The 26,806-nt window shown below is 39.7% G+C and overlaps 1 protein-coding gene across 1 annotated transcript in view; it reads right to left on the bottom strand.

The window, feature by feature from the left end:
- Capza2 (capping actin protein of muscle Z-line subunit alpha 2) overlaps window positions 1-22,461 on the bottom strand; it is a 31,551-nt gene extending 9,090 nt beyond the window's left edge. Inside the window, exons 1-6 of the mRNA XM_040728474.1 lie at window positions 22,284-22,461; window positions 8,343-8,406; window positions 7,166-7,217; window positions 4,530-4,593; window positions 2,709-2,915; window positions 1,923-2,002 (exon numbers count right to left, since the gene is read on the bottom strand). Coding sequence (XP_040584408.1) covers window positions 1,923-2,002; window positions 2,709-2,915; window positions 4,530-4,593; window positions 7,166-7,217; window positions 8,343-8,406; window positions 22,284-22,322 — 506 coding nt within the window. The 5' untranslated portion in view covers window positions 22,323-22,461. The remainder of the gene's footprint in view (window positions 1-1,922; window positions 2,003-2,708; window positions 2,916-4,529; window positions 4,594-7,165; window positions 7,218-8,342; window positions 8,407-22,283) is intronic.
- Window positions 22,462-26,806: the final 4,345 nt, after the last annotated feature.

Here is a 26,806-nt window from a genome sequence, read left to right on the forward strand (position 1 = left end):
CTGAAACAAAAAATTTATGTCCAGGTTTCCTCACTCCACGAGAGAAGTCTATATAATGACAAAATCCTCATACCCACAGCCAACACACATCATCTGAAAACTGTTAAGAAAATAAAAGATAATGTAATAACACGTGTTTGAGTAGCTTATCTAAGCACATTCACATAAGCTTGGCTGAAACATAATCTAAATCTCATCATTTTGTTTCACATTTCCAAAATATGCTATTTCTTATATTAAGGCATTACACCAAGAAAATACTGAGTCCTAAATGCATTCATTACTCTATGAATATACACTGACCATGCAAAGGAAAAAAAAATCCAACCCATGTAAAGGTACCACAATTGAGAATGATTCAAAGGGTTCTTCAAAAAGACCTTATTTACTATATACTAGTACTTATATCCTTCTCTCAGCAGAACAAATGGCCAACATGTCCTAGTTCTCTCTAATCATCTATATCCTTTTTATTAATTTTATAATTGCAAATATATGTGCCTTTAACTAATATTTATGAAGCTCCTAATACTGCCAAACACGAGGAAACATGGTGATTTGACATGAAGTGTAAGAAACTCTTAAGACTAGCTTCTCATCTTGGTTTTTGTTTGTTTTACAACAGGGTCTCACCATGAGCCTAGAATCCTGGAATCCTGCAATCCTTGTGCCTTTGGCTCCTGAGTGTTGGGATTAAGTTGTCCACTACCAAACCCAGTCTAAAATTTTTAGCTTCAAAGATATAGTATTCACATGGTGATTTACAAAATAAGTCAGTATGTAAAATGAAATAATGGGAATAGAAAACTCAAGAGAGTTAATTCATTTATTATAGAGTAAAGCTCAAGGGGAGTTTTACTTTTGAAAGCTAGTAATACATTCCCCAAAAGTTATAAATAAAGCTTAGTAAGAATTTTTATTTAGCAGTCCCAACTCAGCAGTTAATTTTACTTTTATTTCCTGGAACAAAAATATAAACAGTAACTTTCTAAAAGATTTATTAATATAGGATTATGGAGATAAGATAAAGAGCCTCTGTATGCCACAATCTATAGGAAGCTGTCGTCTGTCATTACCATATGCTTAGATATGGATAATGGATCTGAATTCCTCCAAATAGTCTTCATTAACCTTAATGTAACCCGGCATTTATTTCTGACATAAATAAGTAATGGAACAGCCTTGGGTTAGGGCCCAAACTGGTCTAACTGGGGTTTACTGACACTTGTAACTTTACCCTCAATAATATCTACAAAGAGCTTGGCTAATGAATCAAAAGTCAATATACTTGAAAGGTAAACATTTTCATCATATTTACTCTCTGATATTTATAATGTATTAACAAAAGGAGGTCCAAAACTATGATTTCACTCAATTTGAACTAGTAAAAATCTTAGCGAATCTTAGATTTTATAATACATAATTCCAGAATAAAATTCTACAATTTCTATTTTATAGAAACAACTGTCGTGCACGCAGTTATAAAGCATGATTGTAATTCTACTTTCTCACACTGTCCATTAAAACAATGTCCAGAAAAAAAACTCTAACGTAAAGTTCCCAAGTTGAAAGAAGACTCAGGGCTCTCAGTTTTAACACTTCTGTCCTTTCCTGAGTAAGCCGCACCCAGGAACACCCTGTTCTCAGCATGAGCAGATGGGCCTGCCACCTGGTCTGCTTGCTTGAGAGCACACACGCTTGCTTAGGTTGTTCCCATCTCAAATCACTCTGCTGTCCTATACTCTTTGTTAATGTCATCAGATTTACTGCATTCCAATGACTGGGATGATTATTATGAAGCAAGTTATCTTTCAACTCTCAAAGGGCAGTAGTTTTATATATCAAGTTTATGTTGCTATTAATCACACACAGGTACAGTCTGAGTTACATGGAATAGAGCGACTGACAAAACTTTAACTTACCAAAAGTTTTTTGCTTGGAACTGATGGCTTTCTATGCATGCAATAATGGTTTGTTGCCCATCTATTTTTTTGCCATACACCTATTGGCAAGGAAAACAAGAACAACAATTAGTTTACTTAGTGCCACACAATGTCTAAATTTAAGCATCTGTAAGGTACTGTACAAAGTGGGCATAAACTAATAAACAGTCAATTTTAGGTTGGCTAGGTAAACAGAATCAAGGTCATGTGGCTTCCCAACCTTGCCCAGATGCCTGGACTCTATTTCTTAATTAAATTTCTGAAGGATTCCAAGTGGGGGGATTTTTCAGGATCTTATCTATATTTTTAAAGATCACTATGGCTTTGGAGATGATCAAATTCGGGTGCTAAAGAGCCTATCTGGATACAAACAATCCTAGGGAAAAAAAATTTAGATTTCCTACTATATTTCATTTTGAAAAAAATGAAAATAGATTAGATCAACGAACAAACAACATTAAAACAACAGGAAATTAAGCTATAAAATACTTGAAATAAATTATCTTATTTTTTCTAAGATTTCTGTAACTGGATTAAAGCTAATTCAAGCTGAACTGAAATGAAACATGAACAGAAGACTAAAGATAGCGTCACCATTTTCTTTTATTAGTCAGCAATCTGGGAATATAATGCATTTTTAGAAAAGTAAAAACTCTTTGAAGAAAAAACTTCGGAAGCCATCGATGTTCTACACATTACTGTAAATTTCAGGGAATTACACAAACTGTCACACATGTGTTGGAAACAAAGGGAAGAACTACTCACAGTGCAGACCCCATTCGGATAATGTTCTTTTACATAAGCTCGCAGTGCAGACTCTACTGAAGTTCTCCAGGATTCAATTGCATTTTCTGCTTCGTATGGCCTTGGATCAGTTGCTTCCTTTCTTAAATGATCAAATTTGAAACAGATTCTGTTTTTTGGATCCAAAAACTTTCCATTTCCCAAGTCTCCATGTTCTGTTATCAACACCTTTAATTTTCAAATGAATTTAGGAAAAAATATTAACATGGATGCATAGTAACAGACACTTGCTTAAGCCCTTTTCTGAAACAGTACAATTAATTATATGGTGAGCAACTGCTTTAACTATATTGTGCAAATATGTTTTTTTTTTGGTTTTTTGAGACAGGGTTTCTCTGTATTGTTTTGGAGCCTGTCCTGGAACTCATTCGGTAGACCAGGGTTGGTCTCGAACTCACAGAGATCTGCCTGCCTCTGCCTCCCAAGTGCTGAGATTAAAGGTTTGCGCCACCACCGCCCGGCTGCAAATATGTTCTTTTAAAAGAGCAGGCCACAAAGACACCAGGGATATTCTCAATTAGTATACATTAGAGTTTCTTCCAATACAATTTGTGGATACTAAGTGGGAAACTAACTATCCAGCCCTCCCTCTATCCCCCTACCCACACAATGAGCCACAGTTTACTATTTCTGATAGTAGGCCTGATTTCCTAAAAATAAAAACTAAGACCCTGTCAACCTGACGGTTTTAATCCAGTGAGGCAGCTCTTCAGTCCTGCTTTGTTTGGCATTCATCAAACATTTTAAAATGATATATTCTCAGCCAGATGTTGGTGGCGCACGCCTTTAATCCCAGCACTCGGGAGGCAGAGGCAGGCGGATCTCTGTGAGTTTGAGGCCAGCCTGGTCTACAGAGTGAGTTCCAGGACAGCCTCCAAAACAATACAAAGAAACCCTGTCTCGAAAAACAAAAACAAAAAACAAACAAACAGATATATTCTCTAATGTAGCAAATCTTCTTCTAGGGAGTTATCTCAAGAAAACCACCGTCAATGTTACCAGGAATACAATCAATGTAGTATTGCTTGCAATGGTAACCAATTAAAAAACAAACAAAAAATCAAAAGATCCAAATCTCTGGAGAAATGAAGTAACAAGCATGCATACACATCTTTAAAAATATATTTTAAATTATGTGTATGCATGTTCGTGTGTCTCTTCATGTGAGTATAGGTGCTCATGAAGACCAAAAGAGGACATCAGAATCTCTGCAGCAGAAGTTACAGATAGTTGTGATCTGTCTGAAGTGGGAACCAAACTTGGGTCATCTGTAAGAAGTTAGCCCTCTTAACTACGGAGCTAACACTCTACTGTCACACATGCAGAGCTACGTATTTTTTCCTTTTAGTTACAAATTATCTGTCTAGTCTTAAAGTTCTTCCCTTAGACTACAAAACTCTTATTACACAGTAATGCCAAACGCAAGCAGCCAAAGACTTCAAGACTTATAGATCTAAATCAATTATTTTATAGCAACCTTATTACTTTATGTTTTTGAACACAAGGTTATTCAATATAGCTTAGGTTACCTTGGTACTCATTATGTAACTCAAGCTGTCATTTAATTAATGGCAACCCTGCTGTCTCGGCCTCATAAAAGCTAGAAGAACAGGAGTTCACCAACATACCTGGTTAATGATAAAAGTGAATTTCTGATAATTATTGTGTTAGTAAATACTTAGGGTTAAAATGAGTAATATTATACCATGTCACAATTCTTCCAGGATAAATTTTTATAAATAAAACAAAAAGCAGTATGACTTGGTGTTTTATGAAACATACCTGATCTTCATAGCCTTCAATTTTTACAGGTGTAAACTGGTCCAAGTTATACTGTGCAAATGCACTAAAAAGAAAAAGTCCAATTATTTACAATCATACTAATATTCTTAAAAATCAACTTCCAGTGAATTTATTCTATACATGTTGAGGTTAATAAAACTGTAATTCTCTTACCTACCTTTTGTTAACTATAGCTAAAATATAGATACGGCTGTTTTAAAAACCAAGTAGTGATGTGCAGCTTTTAACTTGGCAAAGTAAAATATAACCAGTAAATATAACTGGCCTCTTATTAAAGTACCTGAAAGCAATGGTTATTAATATATAATGTATATAAATAATTATTTCTGAAGTTAGTAAGACTAGGTACTGTGATTATCAAAAGTTCCTATTGCCAAAGGTCTTATAGTTGAATACTAGAGAGAATACCTCATGAGACTATCTAGTCATAGCAAAAAGTAGAAAGTAATATTCAAGAATTACCAATACATTTTTGAGGAATTACATTGCTAATGCAAAAGTAAAACAAAAAACCTTGGAATAATTTCATGACTGTGATACTCAGAAATGAAGTCGGATCAATCTCTTAGAAAGTGGGAGATGGGTCAGTGGGTGAAAGTGCTTACTGCACACGCATGAGGACCTGCATCCAGATCTTTAGGACCAAGTAAAAAACACAGCACTGTCTGTAATCCCAGTGCTGGGGGCAGAAACAGACTGATCGCACGGGTTCACTGGGCAGCAAACCTAACCAAAAGCTTCAGGCTCAGTGCAACACCCTGTCTCAAAACATACGGTGGAGAGCAAGAGAGAACGACCCCACGTTAGTCTCAGGCCACACATACACACACGGGCAACTACATTTAAATATATATACATGCGCACACACACACACACACACACACACACACACACACACACACACACACACACACACACACACGAGAGAGAGAGGGATAGGGAGAGGAGGGGATAACAGGAAGAAAATCACCAGTAGGAGTAAAGGATAGAAGAGGGCCAACGTCACAGAGAGCGCCAAGCAGGTGCTCACTGGCATTTACTGAGTTGCACTGGAAGATCTTTTTAAATTGTTTATTATCATTATGCTTGTTTGTGTTGGCAAAAGAAGGCTTGTCATTCTGCATGTATGGAGGCCAGAGGACAACTCTATGGGGCTGGTCCTCTCCTTCCATCTGTACATGGGCTCAGGAGACTGAACTTGGGTCGTCAGGCTTGCATAGGTGGGTAGAAAACACCACTACTCACCGAGCCATCTCACCAAAGCCTGGGAAGGTCTTGAAGACAGAATAATTAGTTTGAGCATAGTGACAGATGTGCCTCTACAGATTAATGTGGCAGTAGTACTTGCGACAAGACAAATCATGTAGGAGGTAATGAGAAATAGAAAAGCTGCAAGGGTATCATAAACACCCACAGCGGAAACTTAGCTACAAAATGGTGAAGCAACAGACTCAAGAAGGCCTTGCTTATAATATAATACTATACTTACAAGATAATTGTGTAACATGTATGTGGGAAAGACTCAAGGTATGAAAAATGATATACGGAACTCCAACTGTGTTTTACTAAATTGATTCTATTGTATATCTAGGAAATTGTCTCTACTTAACAGAATGATGTTGAGTTTTAGATATAAAGACACCAAATAAAACTAAATCACCTCCTCTTGAAGTTCCCAACACAGCATTTTAAAAACCAATGGTAGCAAGCACAGAAGTGCACAGACAGGAAGTCAGAGTAGCTACTTGCTTGACTTTCTTAACACATAAAGTAATTTTCTTAAGAATAGCCTCAGTGTGGTCAGACTGTCAGAATTTGTATACGCAATGCCCACAAAAGGCTCATGTCCCACGGCTGCTGTGGGAGCTTGGTGAAGTAGGTCACCGGCTCATGACTCTGAAAGCTATATTCATCTCCTGGTGCTGCTCTTGCTTTTTGCTTCCTGGACCTTTGAGTGGCCTCAGCCACATGCTCCTGTCAATGTGATTTTCTCACCACTCTTTACTGGAACTCTCCAAAACCATGAGCTAAGCTATCAGGTATTTTATCACAGCATGCAAAAGTAACTAAAACTCTTGCCCTACATGTAGTTACTTCAACGGTATGTTTGTAAGTCGAATCACTTAGAGCTTAGCATTTTTTTTCCTAGCAATAGCTGGGGGAACAAGATTGGCAAGCCCCACACTGTCCCATGCAAAGTGACGGGCCACTGTGGCTCTGTGTTGGTGCGTCTCATCCCTGCCCCAGAGGCACTGGCTTCGTCTCAGCTCCTGTGCCCAAGAAACTACTGATGATGGCCTGTATTGATGACTGCTACACATCAGCCAGGGGCTGCACTGCCACCCTGGGCAACTTTGCCAAGGCCACCTTTGATGCCAACTCCAAGACCTACAGCTACCTGACCCCTGACCTCTAGAAAGAGACTGTGTTCACCAAGTCTCCTTATCAGGAGTTCACGGACCATCTTGTGAAAGCCCACACCAAAGTCTCTGTTCAGCTCCAGCTGTGACCACCACATAAGGGTTTTCATACAAGAAAAAGTGAAACAAGTCTGTTAAAAAAACAAAACATCTTTTCTGTCCTGGTCATTTTTTATTGAAACATAAAATACTTACTGTGCTGCTCCTTCCCTGAGAAGATTATCATTATTAAGCAATAATCGAACATCTGCAAAACAATGTTGTTTTATATCATTTTTCTGTTTGAATATTGCAAAGAGTACAGCTTGTTTTATTTAAACATTAACACCTCCCATATACGCAAGATCGAAGTATTCTAATGACTAAACTATTCACAAATATGCACCATGGTATTTAAAAAAAAAAAGAAAGTCAGCTCAAACAGTTGTTGTTGATAAATATAGTATCTACAAAGCACTAAAGATAAATGGCACCAGAAAATGGTCTGGTACGATTTCCAAAAAATACTTAGGACTATGTTTCTTAGTTTGATGACACATTTACAGATGTCTAATGAGGTTGGTCTATAGAAAACAAAATTAATAGTTATCAATTTGTGAGCAAGTGGCAGCAATACGCTTTCTGTCCTTCCATAGTCTTGCAAGGAACAGACAAATACTCCCGCTTTTATTGACTTTTAGTAGGTTTCATTTCCTTAAAAATAAATAAAACAAGAAAATTCTTGGGGCTGGAGAGATGGCTCAGTGGTTAAGAGCAGTAGCTGCTTTTCCAGAGGTCCTGAATTCAATTCCCAGCAACCACATGGTGACTCACAACCATCTGTAATGAGATCTGGCTCCCTCTTATGGTCTGTAGGTATACATGCAGACAGAATACTGTACACACAATAAATCATTAAAAACCAAAAAAAGAAAGTTCTTTTTTTTTTTTTTTTTTTTTTTTTTTGGTTTTTCCAGACAGGGTTTTCTGTATTGTTTTGGAGGCTGTCCTGGAACTCGCTCTGTAGACCAGGCTGCCCTTGAACTCAGAGATCCACCTGCCTCTGCCTCCCGAGTGCTGGGATTAAAGGCATGCGCCACCAACACCCAGCAAAAAGGAAGTTCTTAAGAGGAAAAATTAATACATCAAGCTTTAGTGTGATGAATTAAACGTATCATGGTGGCTCATGATGGTTCAGTTGCAAAAGCACTTGCCATAGTAGTCTGACAACCTGAGCTGGATTCTCAGAACCCATGGTGGAGAGAAAAACAACTCATGCAAAATTGTCCTTTGACTCACACACACACACACACACACACACACACACACACACACACACACACACACACACACACACACAGAGTAAGTTTTAAAAGATATTCTAAAGACTCACCATTAAAAACTTCATTAAATTCTCCAGGAGGGGCATGAATGATGAATTTTGCTGCTATACGTACCTAAGGCAGAAATAAAGGCATAAATATCACAGTATATACTCTGCTAAAACAACAACAACAACAAAAACCCTAAATCAATACAACATAAATTTTGAAGTTCTTCTAAAGACCATAACATTTCTTTTTCTTCCTTTCTTTCTTTCTTTTTTCTTTTTTTTGGAGACAGGGTCTTTCTGTGTAGCTTTGTTGACCAGGCTGGCTTTGAATTCAAAGAGATCCACCTGCCTCTGCCTCCTGAGTGCTGGGTGGGATTAAAGGTGCATGCCACCTTCAACCAGTTAAAGACTATAACATTTCTACACTCAAAACAAGTTTGTTATTACTGTTTTAGTCAATTAATATAGTTATACCATGCAGGCTAAATGAAAGTAAAATATCTAACTTAATACAGTTAAGAATTTAATGCTGTCTACAGATAAACATTTTGTCACAATTTTACTTCTTTTAAACTAAAGGAACTCTTGAAGATGGCCAAATATTAGAAAAGATGAAATTAAGTAGGTACACTGATGACGGCTGATTTACTCAAAACTAGGTACAGTGTAGGCAAACATTCCAAAATATGCAATACCCTGAAGACTGAACACTTCTTATTGTAAATACTTAAGAATGTTTATCTAGATATGCAACTTTATCAACAAACCCATTCTAAACTACACAAAGTGCCCTTACAATTTAACAGACAAAACCAACAAACAAAACAAGATCTAAGCAAAATATGTGAATGGATATTTCACCGAATAGGATAAGCACAAGACATATGCCCATATGAAAAAGCATGCTCAGTACTCTTCATTGCAGTATGGATAGAGGAACCAGGAAATACTACCCCATGCAAAACTGAATAAGATTGCTGGTGTGGCTTCAAGACCACTGCAGCTCCCTACAATACTTGTAAGATTGTAAAGCTGTCCAACCAATACGGAAAATACTTGGCACTTTCAATAAAGTTAGGCAAATACCCTAAAACACAGTATCATTCCAAATTACTTTCCTACACACACCATACATTCACATCAAAACTTACTCAAAATTGTTCAAAACTGGAAAAATTTACAGCCCACACATCTACTGGGAAAAAAAACTAAGGTACAGCTATATAATGTAAATTACTTAGCAATACAAAGGGACTACAGATAAATCAAACAACCTGAATTCATTCTAAAGTACTCTTTAAGAATTTATGCACACAACATTTAGCACATATGCTCTTTAACCAACACTGTAATTACACATCCTGTTAAGTCCATTTTACGTTAAAAATATTTTAAAGTATTTAATGAATCTTACCCACCAAACAGCACAGTTTGCATAGCACAGAGTATACTATAGTGTTCAGTGTTCAGCTTACTATCTCTGTGTTTAACTGGGAAGTAGAGACCAGTCTCAGAAACACATTATACCATAAATCCCTAGCCCAGGAAAAAACCTAGATTCAAAATCTGAAATAGGGTTTTCACTGAGTGCGTACTGCCCTTGCCTCATCAAAGGTAAGAAATTGAGAGCAGTCCCATATCAAGCAGGATTGTCTCTACAGCAAAGGAGACTGCATGACAGTTGCCAGTCTGGGGAGGGGTAGGAAAGAGAATGATTAGCGAAAAACAAGGAAAAGGAAGAAAATGAGGGTGTTTAAGTAGTATCAGATGGTGGTAGTAGGTTTATTACTTTCTGCACATGTTTAAAAGTCTTCAAGGAAAGGAGCATACTTTTATTGTATGCCCATTCTGAAAATAAATTTTTTTCTCCGTTTAAAAATATTACTAATTTTTACATTACATTACAGAAGCAGGATACATTTGTGAAATTTCCTTGTAAGTATTTATATCCATCCATCAGTACTGCTCAGTTTTGGTCACAGAAGCTTTATTTTTGTTTTGTATGTTTTGTTTTGTTTTTGCTGTGGGTGACTGTTACTGTAGAGATTCATGTGTCCAAAGTGCTGAGAGTTACAGTTGGATGCACTGCTTCCAACGAGACATCTGGGTCACTCTCTTTAGACTCAGAATAACCAAGAAGGGACAGAAAGATGCAAGATCCCTGCTGAAGTGTAGACCACTGCCCTCCAGGCATGCCTGGTCACTAAACTTTTGAAGTCTCAAGTAGCTGTGTTACCTGCCAAGAGCTACATAAACGTGGCTCCATAACATTTCTTCATAGATGGAGAGAGACATTAATGAAGCCCCTAACCTCCCAGTATCTGGGGGAGGAAAAAATATTGTCTTCAGTGACGCAGCCACCAGGAAACTGCCCAAGCTTATGTAAACTGTTCCTCATTCATGATCATGAAAGTAAGGGGTCTGTCTCACTGCTTGGAAGGAGCTGAAGGGGGGTTTATGGGTTTACATGGAGACCAGGCAAGAGAACCATCCGTCAAGGGAGAGAAGCAGCTATGAAAAGCCTCTTGTAATTTTGAGATTCAATGATGGTATCAGAAAAGTTACTACTGGTAGAGCTGTTTAGCCTTGTGTGAGCCAATTCATTAAAATGACAGGGACAAGGTGTATCCGAGGAAGCTAGCTGAGGGGGTAACAATCTCTTTCATGAGAAAGATAGGGAGAGGGGAAGGAGAGACATCACACACGCAGGCACGCACGCACACATACACTTACCTGACACTTTTCACCTATGCAGAAAAAAATTGGACAAAAAGTGCAGCCTTGGTGTAGGAAGGTGTTTTCCCTGATGCTCTTTAGGGGCACACAATTCAATTCCTCCTCCTTAGGCTACAAGAATTATCTCTATATGCCTCTACATGGCATACAAAGGTTCTTATGTCCTTGACCTAAATCCTGCCAAATTCAGCAATTGGTAGGTTACCATAAACAACCACCCCTTTACGTATTTAAAAAATTATGTATATATATATAAACTAATTTTCTTTACATATTGAGTACAATGCACATCATTGAATGCACAGTTCAATGACTTAAAGAATGTGCAATCAAGCCGGGCGGTGGTGGCGCACGCCTTTAATCCCAGCACTTGGGAGGCAGAGGCAGGCGGATCTCTGTGAGTTCGAGGCTGGGCTGGACCGATAGCCTCGAAAACAATACAGAGAAACCCTGTCTCGTAAAACCAAAAAAAAAAAAAAAAAAAAAAGTATGTGCAATCAAGCAGACAACAGAATTCTATCATGGTTAAACTTCCCTCATTATCTCCACCCAAAAGCCCTGCCTGCATGCGCATACGCACACACAGAGACAGACTACTAGTCTGAGTTATAGGATGCCCTTGAAAATGGTGCCGAGGCTTATCTTTTCTGCTTATCTGAGACCTAGCTGAAGTGCCTTCTATCACAGCACACCCTTTCGAAGCAGCACTGCCTAAATCCTTCTCTGCTTAATCCCTGTGCCTGCTCCATTCCTCTTTGCACTGTACTCAAATCTGCTTCAAGGGCTGTTTTCCCTGGGAATTCTTGTTCAGTGCAGACCACTACTGGGGGGGGTGTCATTTATCTTCAATCATATAGTACCATAAATAAATACTGTCCGGTTAGATGAATTATGTTTCAAAACAATTAATTGAACCTAACATTTATTGAACACTCAAAAATTATAATGGAGAATTACCAAGGCTTCAGCCTAGCAACACATAAGGAATGCCAGTTACTCTGTTTGCTGGGGTTCTCTAAGGAAACACAGCCAACAGGATACAGACAGATGTATTACGGCAATTGGTTCTTGTGGTTATGGAGGCTTAAAAGTCTCACTCTTACTAACTGGGAATACAGGGAACCAGATTTGGGGGGAAGATTTTACTCCATTGGAAGACCCATCATTAATGTGTATGCCATGGTGGTATGAATCAAGTATGGCCCCCCACAGGATCATGTATGTGAATACTTGATCCCCATTTCGTGGCACCATTAGGAGGTGAGACCTTGCTGTAAGAGATATATCACAAGCTTTGCTACATAAACACCCCCCAACTTCCTTTGTGATAAACCAGCTTCCCACTCCTTCTGCCCTGCCATGATGGACTCTAGTCCTCTGAAACCATAAGCCAAAAGAAACCTTTTCTTCCTCAAGTTTCCTTTGATCATCACAACAACAGAAAAGTAACATCTGTTAATCTAAAAATGAAGAAATGGGGGAAAGAAAAGGCAAGGGTAATTAATGATCTAGAGGACTATGCTGTGCTTTCTAAGCCTACAGTTCTATTTATTACGATTATGTAAACTGTTTTAACCTCCTCCCTCCCAAAGTAAAGAGCTATCAAGAAGCATTAAAATCGAAGTCTTAGCACTCAGGAGGCAGAGGCAGGTGCCAAACAGTGACTGTTATGGGGTAACCAACAGCTCTCTGATTCTATCTGAGTTCCATTCCACAGAAGCGTATTCATGCCTAGTACTGTAAATCCAGCCCCAAACCTATGGGTAAGGAGGAAATTTATACTACTGAATAGCTAGTGACATGATCCAAACTGCCTTCTAAATATTTACGTTTATACCCAGAGACAAACTACTCTCAGTCTTAATCAAGGAAACTTTACTTCCCAGTAAATGGAAGCAACTGTAGAGATCAATGCTTGGACAAGATGCTGAGAAGAAAGGTTGTGGAGGGGGAGCAACATAAGAGCTGGAAGGGGGGGGGCTTGGAATGCTGACTTCTAAGTACAATGCAGTCTTGGCAATCATGAACTCACAGCAGCTGCCCCTACTGGCCAAGCCTGCCCAACAATCAGCTTCAGATAGGGAAGGGGATCATGGGTCCCTACCACTGCTGAACTGCTGCAAACTAAGATTCTGGAAGAGGAGAGAGACATACTACTCAACTGTGTATCCACTGGTGAGTCTACCAGGCTCCAACAGAAAGCCCCAAACCAAGGTCATACTGATTGCTCTAGTTAAACTCTGTGGGACATGAGACACAACAAGGAAGTCACAGATACAGGAAATGGTATCTGTTTGGAGAAAGAGGAGTTGGCAGGGGCAGGAGGGGAAATAAAAACAAGCTGGGGGAGGGGATTAGAATGTAACATATACATGCATGAAATTGCACACAACAAATTTTATTTTATAGAAGCAACAATCACAAAAAATTGCTGAGTTTCAAGCCCTCTACTAAAACCCTCAAATTTACCAGATTTGCCTGGGAATACAAAGAAAACCAGAGGAAGATTTTGCCCCTGCACTGCCTTGTCTGGGTACTTGGAGTGGCACCGGGCAAACTGCAAATGCTTTGATATTTGTTGAACAGTAACAAACAAGATACAAGTTAACTCTGTCCCATTCTTGGCACTTAGCAGTTAATTCATGTTAAAAAAAAAAAAAGTCTAGAAACACTAATGAATAATCAACTGTTTAGAATGGCCAAATGTAATGGTGGGACTATGAACTGCTCCCCACATGCTCATGTCTTAGGTCCTGGATGCCCTCTGGGGGCTCTGGAGAATGACTGGATCCTTTCTCTAGATTAATCAGTGGATTAATCTCCTGATGGAAACAGGGTTTAGTGATATTACTGGGCAGTGGGGGTCTAGCTGGAAGATCTCTAGAAGAGTGTACATGGGGGCTATATTTTGCCCTGTTGAGCATTTCCTTTTCTCTGCTTCCTGTCTGCAATGGGGGAAATGAGAGCCTCTGCCACGTGACAGAGCTTTCTAGCAAACTTCCTCACTCATGCTGGGATGGGACTACTTGTTGCTGCAGTTGTCAAAGGGTCACCCATTCCCATAAGCAACACCAATAAACTCAGATACACCAAGCTACACTGAGTGCAATTGTTTCACTGCTTCGTCATCTGTGTCCTATATGGACTGCATAGACAAATGTTTATATTGTTTACGTCCTTCCCAAGAAAAGTCATGAAATATGCGCCAGTATAGTATAAGCATTTTTCTTAACATTTACTTACTCTGTGTGTGTGTGTGTGTGTGTGTGAACACATATGAAACAAATATGGGGAAAAGAACAACTTTCAGGAGTCAGTTCTTTCCTTTCATTATGTGGATTCTCAAATTCAAGCATAGGGTGTAGAGTCCTAGGATCAGTATTCTTAAAAATACTTTCCAATGCAGTCATTTTCACACTGCGTGTTAGTTTCTTTGTGACCTAATGTTACAGGGATGGCTTATGTCTATGCACTCCTGCCATTTGCAGCACATTCATTTTCTATACACCAACACCCCTTCTCATTCTGTCAGACTCTGTTCAAATACCATGTGCAGCTGGTTTCCTATCAAAATCAACACAAACTCTAAAGAAGCTTTTTTAAAACTTCCACAAACCTACATTTAATTAATTTATTAAATTTATTTTTGGTGCTGGCAATTGAACTCAAGGCCTCACATATTATGTTATTGAGTTCCAAGATCATAATCCTCAATTTTAAAAAAGTGAAACATGAGGTATTTTCAATTTTAATAAATACCTGACCATTAGATAAAATAATGTAGTTTAGATGTTTTTACTATAGTTTTTGTTGTCTTTTTTGTTTTTGTTTTCTTGAGACAGGGTTTTTCTGTATAGCCTTGACTTTCTAGAACTTGCTCTGTAGATCAGGCTGGTCTTGAACTCAGAGATCCACCTGCCTCTGCCTCCTAAGTGGTAGGATTAAAGGCATGCATCATCACAGCCTGGATGCTTTTTAAAAAGTCTTCATTTACAAAAATCAAAGACCAAGGCTATTGATGGAAATGCTTTCCAACAGAGCATGAATCTTTCCATGATTCTGGAAACAATCTTGGTAAGCAGTGTTATTTGCTTTCACTGACTTTATCATTTCTATAAGATAGCTCTCAAATCTTTCTTCTAGTATAATCGCAAGCCCAAGATCCATTTTCCAAACAATTACCTATTAGAAATAGTCACTTAAGTGCCTCAAAGATACTTAAACTCTCACATTTAAACACACTTGTTTCTGTTCTTGATAAAATTACTAGCAAATATTATTTCAGTGTCCCCCCCTCCCATAGTCAATCAACAATTGTCTCTAGCTCAAATCTTATGCCCCTTTCTCCGATTCCACCCCAGTGAGATCTGACCACTCAGTTTCTAGGCTATTAAGCTGTTCTGCCTCTAGTTTCATCCTTCTTCAAAATTAGTTTGCCATCTTGCCAATGGACCAATATTTTTCAATACATACTCATTTTTCCCTACTAAAACAAAACAAAACCAAAAACCACTGAATGGCCCCACTTTTAACAAATAAAATCAAGTTTTTAGGGTAACATGCAAGGTTGATTCTTCCAAAGTGGCAAATTTGACATAGGCTTTTAAAATAAGATCTATATGTTCCTGTGAACATCCATTTTCTACTTTTTATACTTCCTTCTTTTACACTTGCTCAAGATTTATTTCATTTACTTATTTTTGTCAGCTAACTGTAGCCTTTTTGATGAAGACTTCACTTCCTGCTAAAGACTGGAAGTAATGCATGTAGGCTTGTGAACTCATAAACCAGTAGCTGGGTGGGAAAACCAGAATAGCACACCACGTAGGGGGCCATACAAAGGTTGAAGTAGGGGCCGTGGGAGTAGGGTGATGCCTGGTTATGGAAGAATTGTCTTGTTCAAGTAATTCTGATGTTTGGTGGGTAACTGATGCCTATTACTCAAAAATACCCAGGAAGTGTGCTTGTTCACTGTGATTAAGGCAGAGGCTTGGCTCAGACTTCTGTGGGAACAGAGTAAGGAGAACTAGTTTAAGCTGTTCATGGCACAAATGGTAGACTCAATTTTAGGTCTTTATGCACTTTGCTACTTTATAAGAACTATTTAAAGCTGTTTCCCATAACTTTCTAAAAGTTGTCTAAGCTATATTGAGAGCTACAAGTAGAAAAACTTTTCTGAATTTCAAGTCATTTAAATGGCATATGACCAAATGATTATCACTGTATTCTCATTATGGACAATTCATTTGAAATTAGGAGCACTGTCAAGGGAAGTACTGTGTTTTTAAATTTTCCTTTATAACAACTGAGACCATATATGTATGGTAAAGTGCCTGGAATATAAAGATTCAGGGTTGTTTTTTTCTTTTCTTTCTTTTTGGTTTTTCAATACAGGGTTTATCTGTGGAGCCCTGGCTGCCTTACAACCCACAGAAACCCGCCTGCCTTGGCCTCCCCAGTGCGGTTGGGATTAAAGGCACATGCCACTATTATCCACCCCACTAATTCACTTGTTCCTTGCTACAGCACTGGGCACTGCGCTTTCTAAGTCTCTTTACAGCTGAGATGAGCATTCTGCTGGTCACAGAACACTATTTCAAGAACTGCACTTCACCTTTTCTGTTTCAAAACAAATACAGATTAAATATTACTAATCCAAAAGTCCAAAATTTAAATATTCTAAGATAGTATTTTTTTTGAGTACTAACATAACACAATGGAAAATTTCACATCATAAAATTTTATTTCATGGGCCGGGTGGTGGCAGAACATGCCTTTCATCCCAGCACTCAGGAGGCAGAGGCAGGTGGATCTCTGTGAGTTCAAAACCAGCCTAGTTCCAGGATATGCTCCAAACCTACACTGCCTCGGAAAAAAAATTATTTCATGTACAAACTTGTTGAAAATATTGTCTAGCAGAGCTGGAGAGATGCCTGAGCAGTTGTGAGTGTGTTACTGCTCTTATAGCAGACCTGGGGTTCAGTTTCCAGCACATCAGGTGGCTTATTGCCTGTAACTCCAGTTCCAGGGGCTCTGATACCCTCTGACCTCCATGGACTTGCATGTACATGGTGCATATAAACTCATGCAGGCGCACACACACATATATAATAAATAAGCAGATGTTTTTAAAATATGTATTGTATAAGAGGCTGGAGAGATAGCAGTCTGAAAATGACTGCTGCAGAAGCATAATGACATGGGTTTCATCTCTAGGACCCATATAAAATGCCAGGCTTTATGATGCAAACCAGTAAATGCAGTGCAGGGGAGACAGCAGGCTCTGGGAATCCCTGGGCAGCAAGCATAGCCCAGGTCTCAGTCAGAAACCCTGTCTGAAAAAAAAAAAAACTTGATGGCTCCTAAGGAATGAATGTCACCCAAGACTTATTTTTGGTATACATGAGTACACACACATGTATAAAATTACCTTCCAGCTATGTGGACAAGGTGCAACAAAACGAATGCATTTCATAATTAGAACTGGATACATAAATGAGGACAACTCATTATCTATGTACAAATACTGCAAAATCCAAGAAACTGAAATGTAACTTTACATTGTAAGATATAGCCCCTCATGTTATCTGTATAAACATGAGATTTCTGAAGCCAATAAACACGAGATTTCTGAAGCCAATAAACACGAGATTTCTGAAGCCAGCTACCATTGTAAGAAGGGGGAAATATTTTAGTTGCTTATATATAAATTATATTTAGCATTTGAACCTCAGACACTTGTACCACCAAAAACACCAGGAATTTCACTAGACTTAAGTCTTTAAAAACTAATGGCAAATTTTAGGAATGAAAATTCAGACAGCTATATTTCCACAGAGAAATCTGGCATTATATGCTTTTACTCTTCACAATACAGGTTTTTCTCTCAATTCTGTGAATTTGTGAATTATTCATTCATTCACTGAATCAATTTACTAATCACGGTGCAGTGTACTGACAGATGCTAGAGATTACATTATTTCTGTACTCAGGGATTCCAATAGAAAAGGGAAGAAAAAACAAAGAAAAGTATTGAACAAAATTGTACTTAATACCACTGATGTGTTACTGAGTTTAAAGGAGAGTACATGAGCCAGATCTGACCTAAACCTCAAGAGTAAAATTTCTTTTTTTTTAAATGATACATTTTTATTTTATGTTCACTGGTGTTTTGCCTATACGTGCGTCTTGTGTTGGGCCCCCAGGAACTGTAGTTACAGATAGTTGTGAGTTGCCTGTAGGTGCTGGGACTTGAACACCGGTTTTCTGGAACAGCAGCCAGTGCTCTTAACTCTGAGCCCTTTCTCCAGCTCTATATACAATTTTTGCCTTTCAAAGCATGGTAAAGACCAGGGAGCAGCACTAATCATCAGAGAATACGAAGTCGCAGGCATATTATATGCTTTAACTATATACCATGTACTGTTCATATTTACAGCTTCATTCTCAAAGTTCACAGGAAACTAAGGCCAAGAGATAACTTATTCGAGATGTTAAAAAAGGACCATAGCACAATTAAACAGTACATTACTCAGGTGAGAGGGAACTACACGACCTCAAGGTAGTTCAGGATGGCTTCAAACTCCTAATGCTGGGGTTAGAGAGGTGTTATCATCACATCAAACATTAGGCACTGTTATTTTTAGAGAATATAGAAAAGTGTAGTTTATACAAGCATCAAGAGGGATTAATCTAGAAACTCCAAGAAAAGCTTGCCCACAGCAAATACAGCAGAAAGGAAAGAATATCTAAGGCACAATTTCTAGCTCTTTTTTAACTTTTATTTCTTTCTTAACTATTGTTACTGACTTAACTGTACTGTTGAGGAGTGAAATTTTGCTACAAGCTGATAATCTTGTCAACGCGGAGATTATAAACTAAATATTAACAAATTATTTTTACAACCAAGAAATAAATTATTGTGTTAGGCATTTTTGATCATAATCACAGAGGTGACAAAATTTTGATCTAAGGTACAGGGCAAGCAGAAAAAATGAGAATTACAGGATCTAAGTGACTATAACAGTGGGAAAAGGGAAGTAAAGAACTGGAGAGGTGAGATGTATCTTGATGGTAGTCTGCCTGACCAGCACACAAAGTCCTGCCTTCATCCCCAGCATTAACCCCAGCATGGCAGACACATAGGTTCAAGGTCATCCTCATTCTCATGCACAGTTCCAGGCTACCCAAAGCTCAGGCCACAGAAGTTGACTACTGTAATCACTAGGAAGATGGAGATCTGGGAAGAAAACACTTAATGATTTGTTTCTTCAGGAGAGTTTGGACATGGTTCTCTTTATTTGAGCTCTATACCACAATTTCATGTAATTTCAAATTTGCAATAGTGCTTTACAATACAACCACAAATGATCCAAGAAAGAAAAAAACCTTTTTTGGCTTGGAGTTTCTGTAACTATGCAAAATTTACAGGGTCGCACACCATCAAAATAATGGCTTTAAGGGACTTCACTGTTACTTCAGCTAAATTTACTTCCTATTAATACTGTGGCCAAAAGAAATAAGGCCATTAAAATTACAATATAATCCAAACAGCAACTGTACATGATTTTAAAAGTAAACCTAGTGTCCTAGGTATTTTTATCCTGTTTTGTTTTGTTGAGACAGGGTCTCACTGTGTAGCTTTAACTGCCCTGGAACTCAGAAGACCAGGCAACACTGGAACTTGGGATACTCTGCTCTTCCTGCCCAGCCCCAGGGTGCTGGGATTACAGGTGTGCACCACAGCAGCCAGCGAATCTCCTTGTTGTTGCGCTTTGTAGGCTGGCCTCAGAACTCCAGCCTGCACCTGTCTGTACTTAGATTACAAATCTGCTCTACCACACCCAGCTTAGATTAGTTTCTAAAATGCCTCCTTTCATGGGACCAGTAAGAAACTACACAACAGTAGCATACAATGTTCACATGTTAAATAAAAATAAGCTTCAATTAAAAATGAAAAGTTAGCCTTTCCACTAAGTATAAACACAAATTTAGAACCTGATACTACCAAGAACCATTGCTTTCTTTAAAAAAAAAAGTGCCAACAAATTCAAAGCCAAGCTATAAACCCAGGACAGTCCTACAAGCAACTTCAAGAGTATGTATGCCATTAAAAATGTAAGTAAACCTTAGAGTCAAACAAACTTAGGTTTATACTTCACCTCTGCCACTTCCTCCAACATAAGCTACAGAAGGCTTTTAAAACCTTTATTTACTTACAGGTAAATGGTAATAATGAAAATAACACCTTAAACTTAAAACAAGAAAGTGCAATGAATTTGTCTTAAGTGGTAGGCACATAAATTATATATATCATACTACCTCCCCTTCTTTAGAACCTGCAACTTAGAACACAAACTTCTAAGGTGTAAAAAGTATTTAAAGCTTACTCCTGAAAAATCGCAAGCCAGGAAACAACAACAAAGAAACATGATTTAAGAATTGGTCTTAAAATATCACCTTTAAATCCTGTATTTCTGATCCCACACGAAACCTAAACTACTTCCTAAAACAGTAAAAGCCTACTGGGTAATTAAAATAACAAGAATGTTAAACTTTCAAACTACTGATTTTTAAATCTAACCTAAAATTCTGGCCATGTTTTTCTTAAATTAGAAAATACTGTTACAAAATCTGTATGTAAAATTACTACAGGATATTCTTACCCAAGTCACAAAAATGTTGAATTTAAAATTAGAATTCTCATTCATTTGTTTACAAAATTATACCAATAGATGAACTTACACAATAGTTTGTGAAACATAGTGCTCTGAGTGTCAAGAAGGAATCTTATCATTTCGTTTTGAAAATTTCAGGCCTTTCCCTCAACATGGCAGGCCTACATTAACTCTCACACTAACTATCCTTTCCTCGACTGTCTTTCTAGCCAACTGAGCTACTAATAATCATACAAAAGTAAACGACATGAAAAAACCCTTTTTAAAAGCTGTAGTATTGCATGCAGTGCACTGTTTTATTTTCAATTACCAACTTAAAACTAGTCAATGTTACACATGTAAATACTGCACAGCAACTTTTAGGGACTTAAGGTCTAGTTCTGTGGATCAAGGCAAAGGGTGCTGTTGGCCCAATTTTGTTAATTTACCACCACTTTCACCAGAGCGCACAGAAGACAAGACATTTCCAAAAACAAAGATGAGGCTGACTTCTGAATGACCATCAAGGTAAGGAAATAGAACCCTAATTTTGGTGTAACAACACAGTATTAAAAAGAGGGTCCCAACTGAAAACATTCTTAAGAACTGAGTATGTTTCCCACATGAGTGTGCTGGTCTGGAACTTAAAAACCAGGCACTAACAGCGGACATTTCCAAAGTGCACCACACTCATGTGTCCGGCGAGTTTGAAAAAAACGTCACGGTCTTTTCCAGGAAACACTCAGAATTATTTAACAGAGTTCTGGCACTTCTCGCCCCTAGGTATTAAGTCTCCACAGTCGCCAAAGAAAACGAGCAAAAGTCTCAGTTCAATCATCAGATTTCCTATCACAAACGTGAGAACTTCAGTCGTGCATCTGGTCCCACTGCTGTCACGGCATTTAACACACAGTAAAAGGAGTTGCACCCGCTCTCCCTCTACAGACTTGGTCCTACCAGGAAGAAGGGATGTCACCAAATCTGCCCCAAGGGGAGCCGCAGCCAAGTTGAGCAGAAAACAACTATGGGGGGGGGGGAGGTGTCTCTGTGAACAATACTGCCTTTCCTGGGAACATAGGAGCAGCAATTAAAAAAAAAGGGCAATGATGAGAAAATGAATAAAAGAAAAAGACGGCAAAGGGGGGGGGGAGGGCAAAGGGGCGGGGTGTGCAGCCAGCGACCTCCAGAAGGAAGGAAACACCCTAAGAACCAGGAAGCACTTCGCGACGGGGAGGAGAAACCGCGGGGAGAAGTGAGGGTCGGCTAAGCCGTCTCCCCCTCCCGCCAGTCCGCCTCGCCGTGACAGTCCCAGGCCAGGCGGCGCCGCCCGCCCCTCGACCGTCCCCGAGCCCGGAGCCCCGGGCCCGAGTCCCGCCGCCGCTCCCGCCCGCCCCCGCCCGCCCCCGCCCGGCTCCGCTTCCTATTTTCGGAGCACACACCCTACAAGGAGCGGAGCGGAGCGGCCGGGCCTCGCTCAGCCGGCGCGGCAGCCCGCTCGGGGAGCGGAGGCGTGCGGCCCGCCACCGGAGCACGCCCGGGGACACGCTCCGGCCCTCGCGCCGCCGCTCCCGCTTCCGGCCGCCCTGCTCCTCCCCGCCGCGGCGCCTACCTTCTCCTCATCGGACAGCTGCTCCTCCAGATCCGCCATCTTCCTTCTGGCGACAAACTGTGGCGCTGGTGGCGGCGGCGGCCACCTGACTTCCCCCTTTTCCGTGCGGTCTTCAGCGCCGCGCGCCCCCGCCAAGGGAGGGGCCCGCCGCCCAGGCCGCCGCGCACGCGCCCCGCAGCCCCGCCCTCAGCCCCGCCCCGTTCCCTCCCCCCCCCACATTCAGGCCACTGCGCACACGCCCGGGAGCTCCGCCTCCCCAGCCTCGGCCGCCGCGCACGCGCCCTGAAGCTCCGCCTCCCTCTCCCCAGCGCAGGCTGGGGCCCGGGCTGCGCGCGTGCGCGGCGCCTGCCTAGCCTCATTGCTATGGTAGCTTGTATCCTGTTCTGGGTACCTATTACCCAGTGATGGCCATATGGACCCAGTTGGCGACGAGTACATTGTGAGCCCGTGACTTTGTTCCCACCAAATCCAGAACGCTGCCAGCGGAACTGTGAAAAGCTGTACCAATGAACCATTTTTAAATGTTGGGGGGGGGGGACCTGTTAACTAAAACAAGCATACGCAATCCACTCCATAATTGGAAGATTGCTCTTAATATTTTCAGTGATTCGTTCAATAAATATTTATTGGTCTTTTAGATAGGAAGACCTCTGTGGTAATTCTTAGGAATAAACAATGTAGAAAAAAGTAAATAATATACAAAAAAACCCCAGAGATGCTACTATTGAGCTCACCTCTATTAATTAAACATTGAGTTAGGGAAGGCATTGTGCTCTTGGAAGGAAATGTTGTTAGTTGGGATCTGTGTCCTCATGAAGTGGCTAGCCAGAACGCATACAGGCCACCCAGTAAAATTTTCAACTGCATACAGCCAATTATTAAGGTAAATATCCCGTGGAAGATTTGAGACATACCAAAAACATTATTCATTCTTTTCAACTTTTACTGGATGTCTCATTTTTATTTGCCAAATCTGGCAACTCTACTACTAAAGCTTCAAGTTTACAAAAAAAAAAAAAAAAAAAAAAAGTAAAGATGTAGTCAAAGCTGGCACCGGAAGAAAATGGAAATCTTGCTAAAATTGAGTTGCTAGTTCAGTTGGTCTGAGTGGGACCAGAGAATCTATATGTCTTACATGTTTCCAGGTGACAGGAAGGCTACTTGTCTGAAAACTACAATTTGTTTAGCAAGGACTTGCTGTTTAGCTGGGAGTTAAGACTTTATAATAAGTGAGAAGCCATTGAAAGCATCTGAACAGTGTCATGACATGAACAAAAATGGATTCAGCAGCAGCAATCTGACAGCTGTGTGTTAAATAACAGGTAAGAGTACCCGGAGTGTTGTTCTTTTGTTTAAGTTACAGACACTCGCTATGGAACATGAACCAAGAGATATATTAACAATGGAGTTTATTATGGGGGGTGGTGAGCCAGAGGGGGCGAAGAGAGAAAGAGAGCAGAAAGGGCAAGAGGAAGGGGATAAAGAGGGAGCAAAGAGAAGAGAGTACGAGTGGGCGGGGGGTCTATCTTTTAAAGGGGTCCTTCGCACCTGCGTACAGACTAGCTCTCATGGAACCCTGGGCTGACCAGAGGGCTGCCTGAGTGCATTCTGCCAGGTAACAGGGGCAGGCCAGGTAATCCCTGAATCCTTTCACTGAGGAGTTCAAATAGCTGTTTGAGTCCAAAAACACTATCATTAAGTGGCTTGCTAACATGTTCATTTGCAGAGAACAGGAAGAGGAAGTAAGCTGACATGGTCAGGAAACAGCAAGTGTCCTGTTGAAGATAAATCTGTGGAGACAAGATGAAAGTGAATGAGATACAGTGTCTGTCTGGCCAAGGACCTCAGGAGCTACAAATCAATATCAATTTCCTCGTTTACAGTTTCAAAGTCCTCGCTTCACTTATCACTCCCTGCAATTGTATGCACTTAGGTATTACTGTACCTCCAAACCAAGGTTCAATAATTTATCCAGTGCGGCATAGCTCATTCATGACCGAAACCTAGACATTTTATTCAATATCCCATATTATTTCCACTGTAAGATCTTTCTCCCTAATGTCTCGACACTTTCCACAGAGTAAAATTTAATGGAGGTGTTTTTCTCTGGCACGCCAGAAATCCAGTCAACGGCACTTGCCTCATCAACAATGTCTCTGGGATTCAGGCTTTTCTCTCCAATGTTGTTCTTGTTTACTGGGCATGCCGGGTCTCATACAGTGAGCACGCAGTAAATTTTGCATATTTAACTTCCTAGCAGCCCTCCTCATTATAAGCCTCACCCAATTCTTGTAACATTTTGCAATAATTTGAGTCAGAGTATGTTTCTAGCTGTGGCTTTGGTAGTATTTTGCATGTGGTTCACACTGTAATTCAAAGAGCAACTAATTATATAAAATGTCAGATGGTCCCTATAGCAATCTCCTAGTATTACCTCTTGATACAGCTACAGAATTCAAGTAACCTGTGTATTTGGGGGATATCTCAGGAGGTATAAATAGGAACTGATTGTTATATGATTGCAAAGATAAATGTGCTAATATCCTTGCCGCTGCTGCTTCATATTGAAGAAACAAGCAAACATTCCTTACACAGTTCTACCCACATACGTATTTCTACTCCTTTTTATTTTTAAAATAATGTTTATTTATTCCTTAAAAGTATCAGGCAATATATTTTTATCTCGGTCATTCCCTTCCCCCAACTCCTCCCAGATCATCCTCGGGATTTCCCTATGTAGTTTCCAAACTCTCCTCTCTTTTATTTGTTTAGTCATGGCTTTTCAAAACTTCCCTAGACCTGACTTTTGACAGTTGCCCTTAAAGATGTTTTATGTGCATTGGTGTTTTGCCTGCATGTATGTCTGTGTGAGGTTGTCAGATCCCCTGGAACTGGGGTTACAGACTGTTGTGAGCAGCCATGGTGGGGGCTGGGAATTGAACCTCTGTCCTCTGGAAGAGCAGCCATTGCTCTTTACCACTGAGCCATCTCTCCAGCCCCATGTTTGTCTGTTTGTTTTTTTGAGTGGCTTAAATGCTTTTTAATCAGTTTCCTGTAGATATGCTCAAAGTCTCTAGCTGCATTTTACGTTTATCATAAAGGCTGATGACACGGCTCAGTAGGTAAAGGTGTTTGCCAACAAGCCTGATGACCTGGCTTTGATCGCCAGAATCCACACAGTGAAATGAGTGAACCAGTTTCTCCAAGTTGTCCTCCGCCCCACACACATGCTGTAGCGTGCACATCCCAACAAACAAACGTTAAGCCTATTGTGATCAGAGGTTACCTAATTTCATAGAATCACAATCTTAGTGTTCATTGTTGTGCACAGTTTCTGCTATGTCCAAGTCTATGTCTGCTGTGTCCAAGTCTATGTCAATTAGCCAATGGGTTGACTGGGGTTGTTTACAGGGATATGGTTGAAGAGGCACTCATAGGAGTATGGCAGCCCTTAGAGAACACAAAAGTAGTTCTCTAAGGGATTTCCGTTTGATTTGTAGACGGCTGACACCTTAAGAGTTTCCTTTCTCCACCCGTAAGTAACTGCTTATATAACTTTTAAGTTTAAAGAGCAAGATTTGTGAGTTTTGTTTACTTCTTAAACCTTGTCTTAATATGACTTCCCCTGGGAGAGAATGGTTCAATTCTGAGACTATAGCTACACAGCAGAAACCCTCATTGAATCTTGTAGTTAGAGCAATATTTTTTCTTGTGGATTCCCATGTAAATATCTCTGTTAATTTTTGTCATATTCTCAGTGCAGAGACATTCAGATTTTATAATCATTAATTTCTAGGTTATTATCTCTGTTCAGCTTCTTGAGAAACTCTGAAAACCCCCATTTTCTTCATTTGTGATTGGGATTTTAATGGTCCCTCCCTCATAGGGCTGTTGTATGGATTTAATGAGATCACAGGCAGTGTGCTTAGCATCCAGGATATTCATTAATAAAGGTCTTAATGATGTTAGCTATTATCATCATAATACCATTCTGCTTTTCAAAGGCCATGGCCTGTGTCTTAATTAGCTTCTGGCATATCTAGTGTCTGGCACATAAGAGTTTGAAGAGAAGTTTTGTTGGAATGCATATCAAATCATTCGCTTCACACACTTGAGTGAGAATTTAAACATTGTACTTGATGTCAAATGGTGGCTTTGAGTGCCCTAAAATGTAGTTGGGGATTCCAGAATCAGACACAAAACAATTTTCCCAGAGACTCACAGATTTTACAAATAATAACACTTGCCCTGCTGCCATATCACTAACTCAATAATTGATTTTTTAACCCATTAATTCCCCTGCCACTGTAAATTTAAGTCTTCAGTGTTGTCACATATTCCAAATGAAGCACAGAGGATGTGATACTTTAGGGCAAATCAAGGAAATAGTAAAACGTATACTTATGACTTATTATTTGGATTATTAATATACAGCATGTCAGGCTTACAAAAAAAACCAGCTTATTTCCTCCAGACCCCATTCCGATTCCTCTTCCCACAAGTAGCCATGTGGTGTTTTAAAA

This window comes from Mesocricetus auratus, unplaced genomic scaffold (genome assembly GCF_017639785.1).
Source record: "Mesocricetus auratus isolate SY011 unplaced genomic scaffold, BCM_Maur_2.0 Super-Scaffold_100019, whole genome shotgun sequence".
NCBI lineage: Eukaryota > Metazoa > Chordata > Mammalia > Rodentia > Cricetidae > Mesocricetus > Mesocricetus auratus.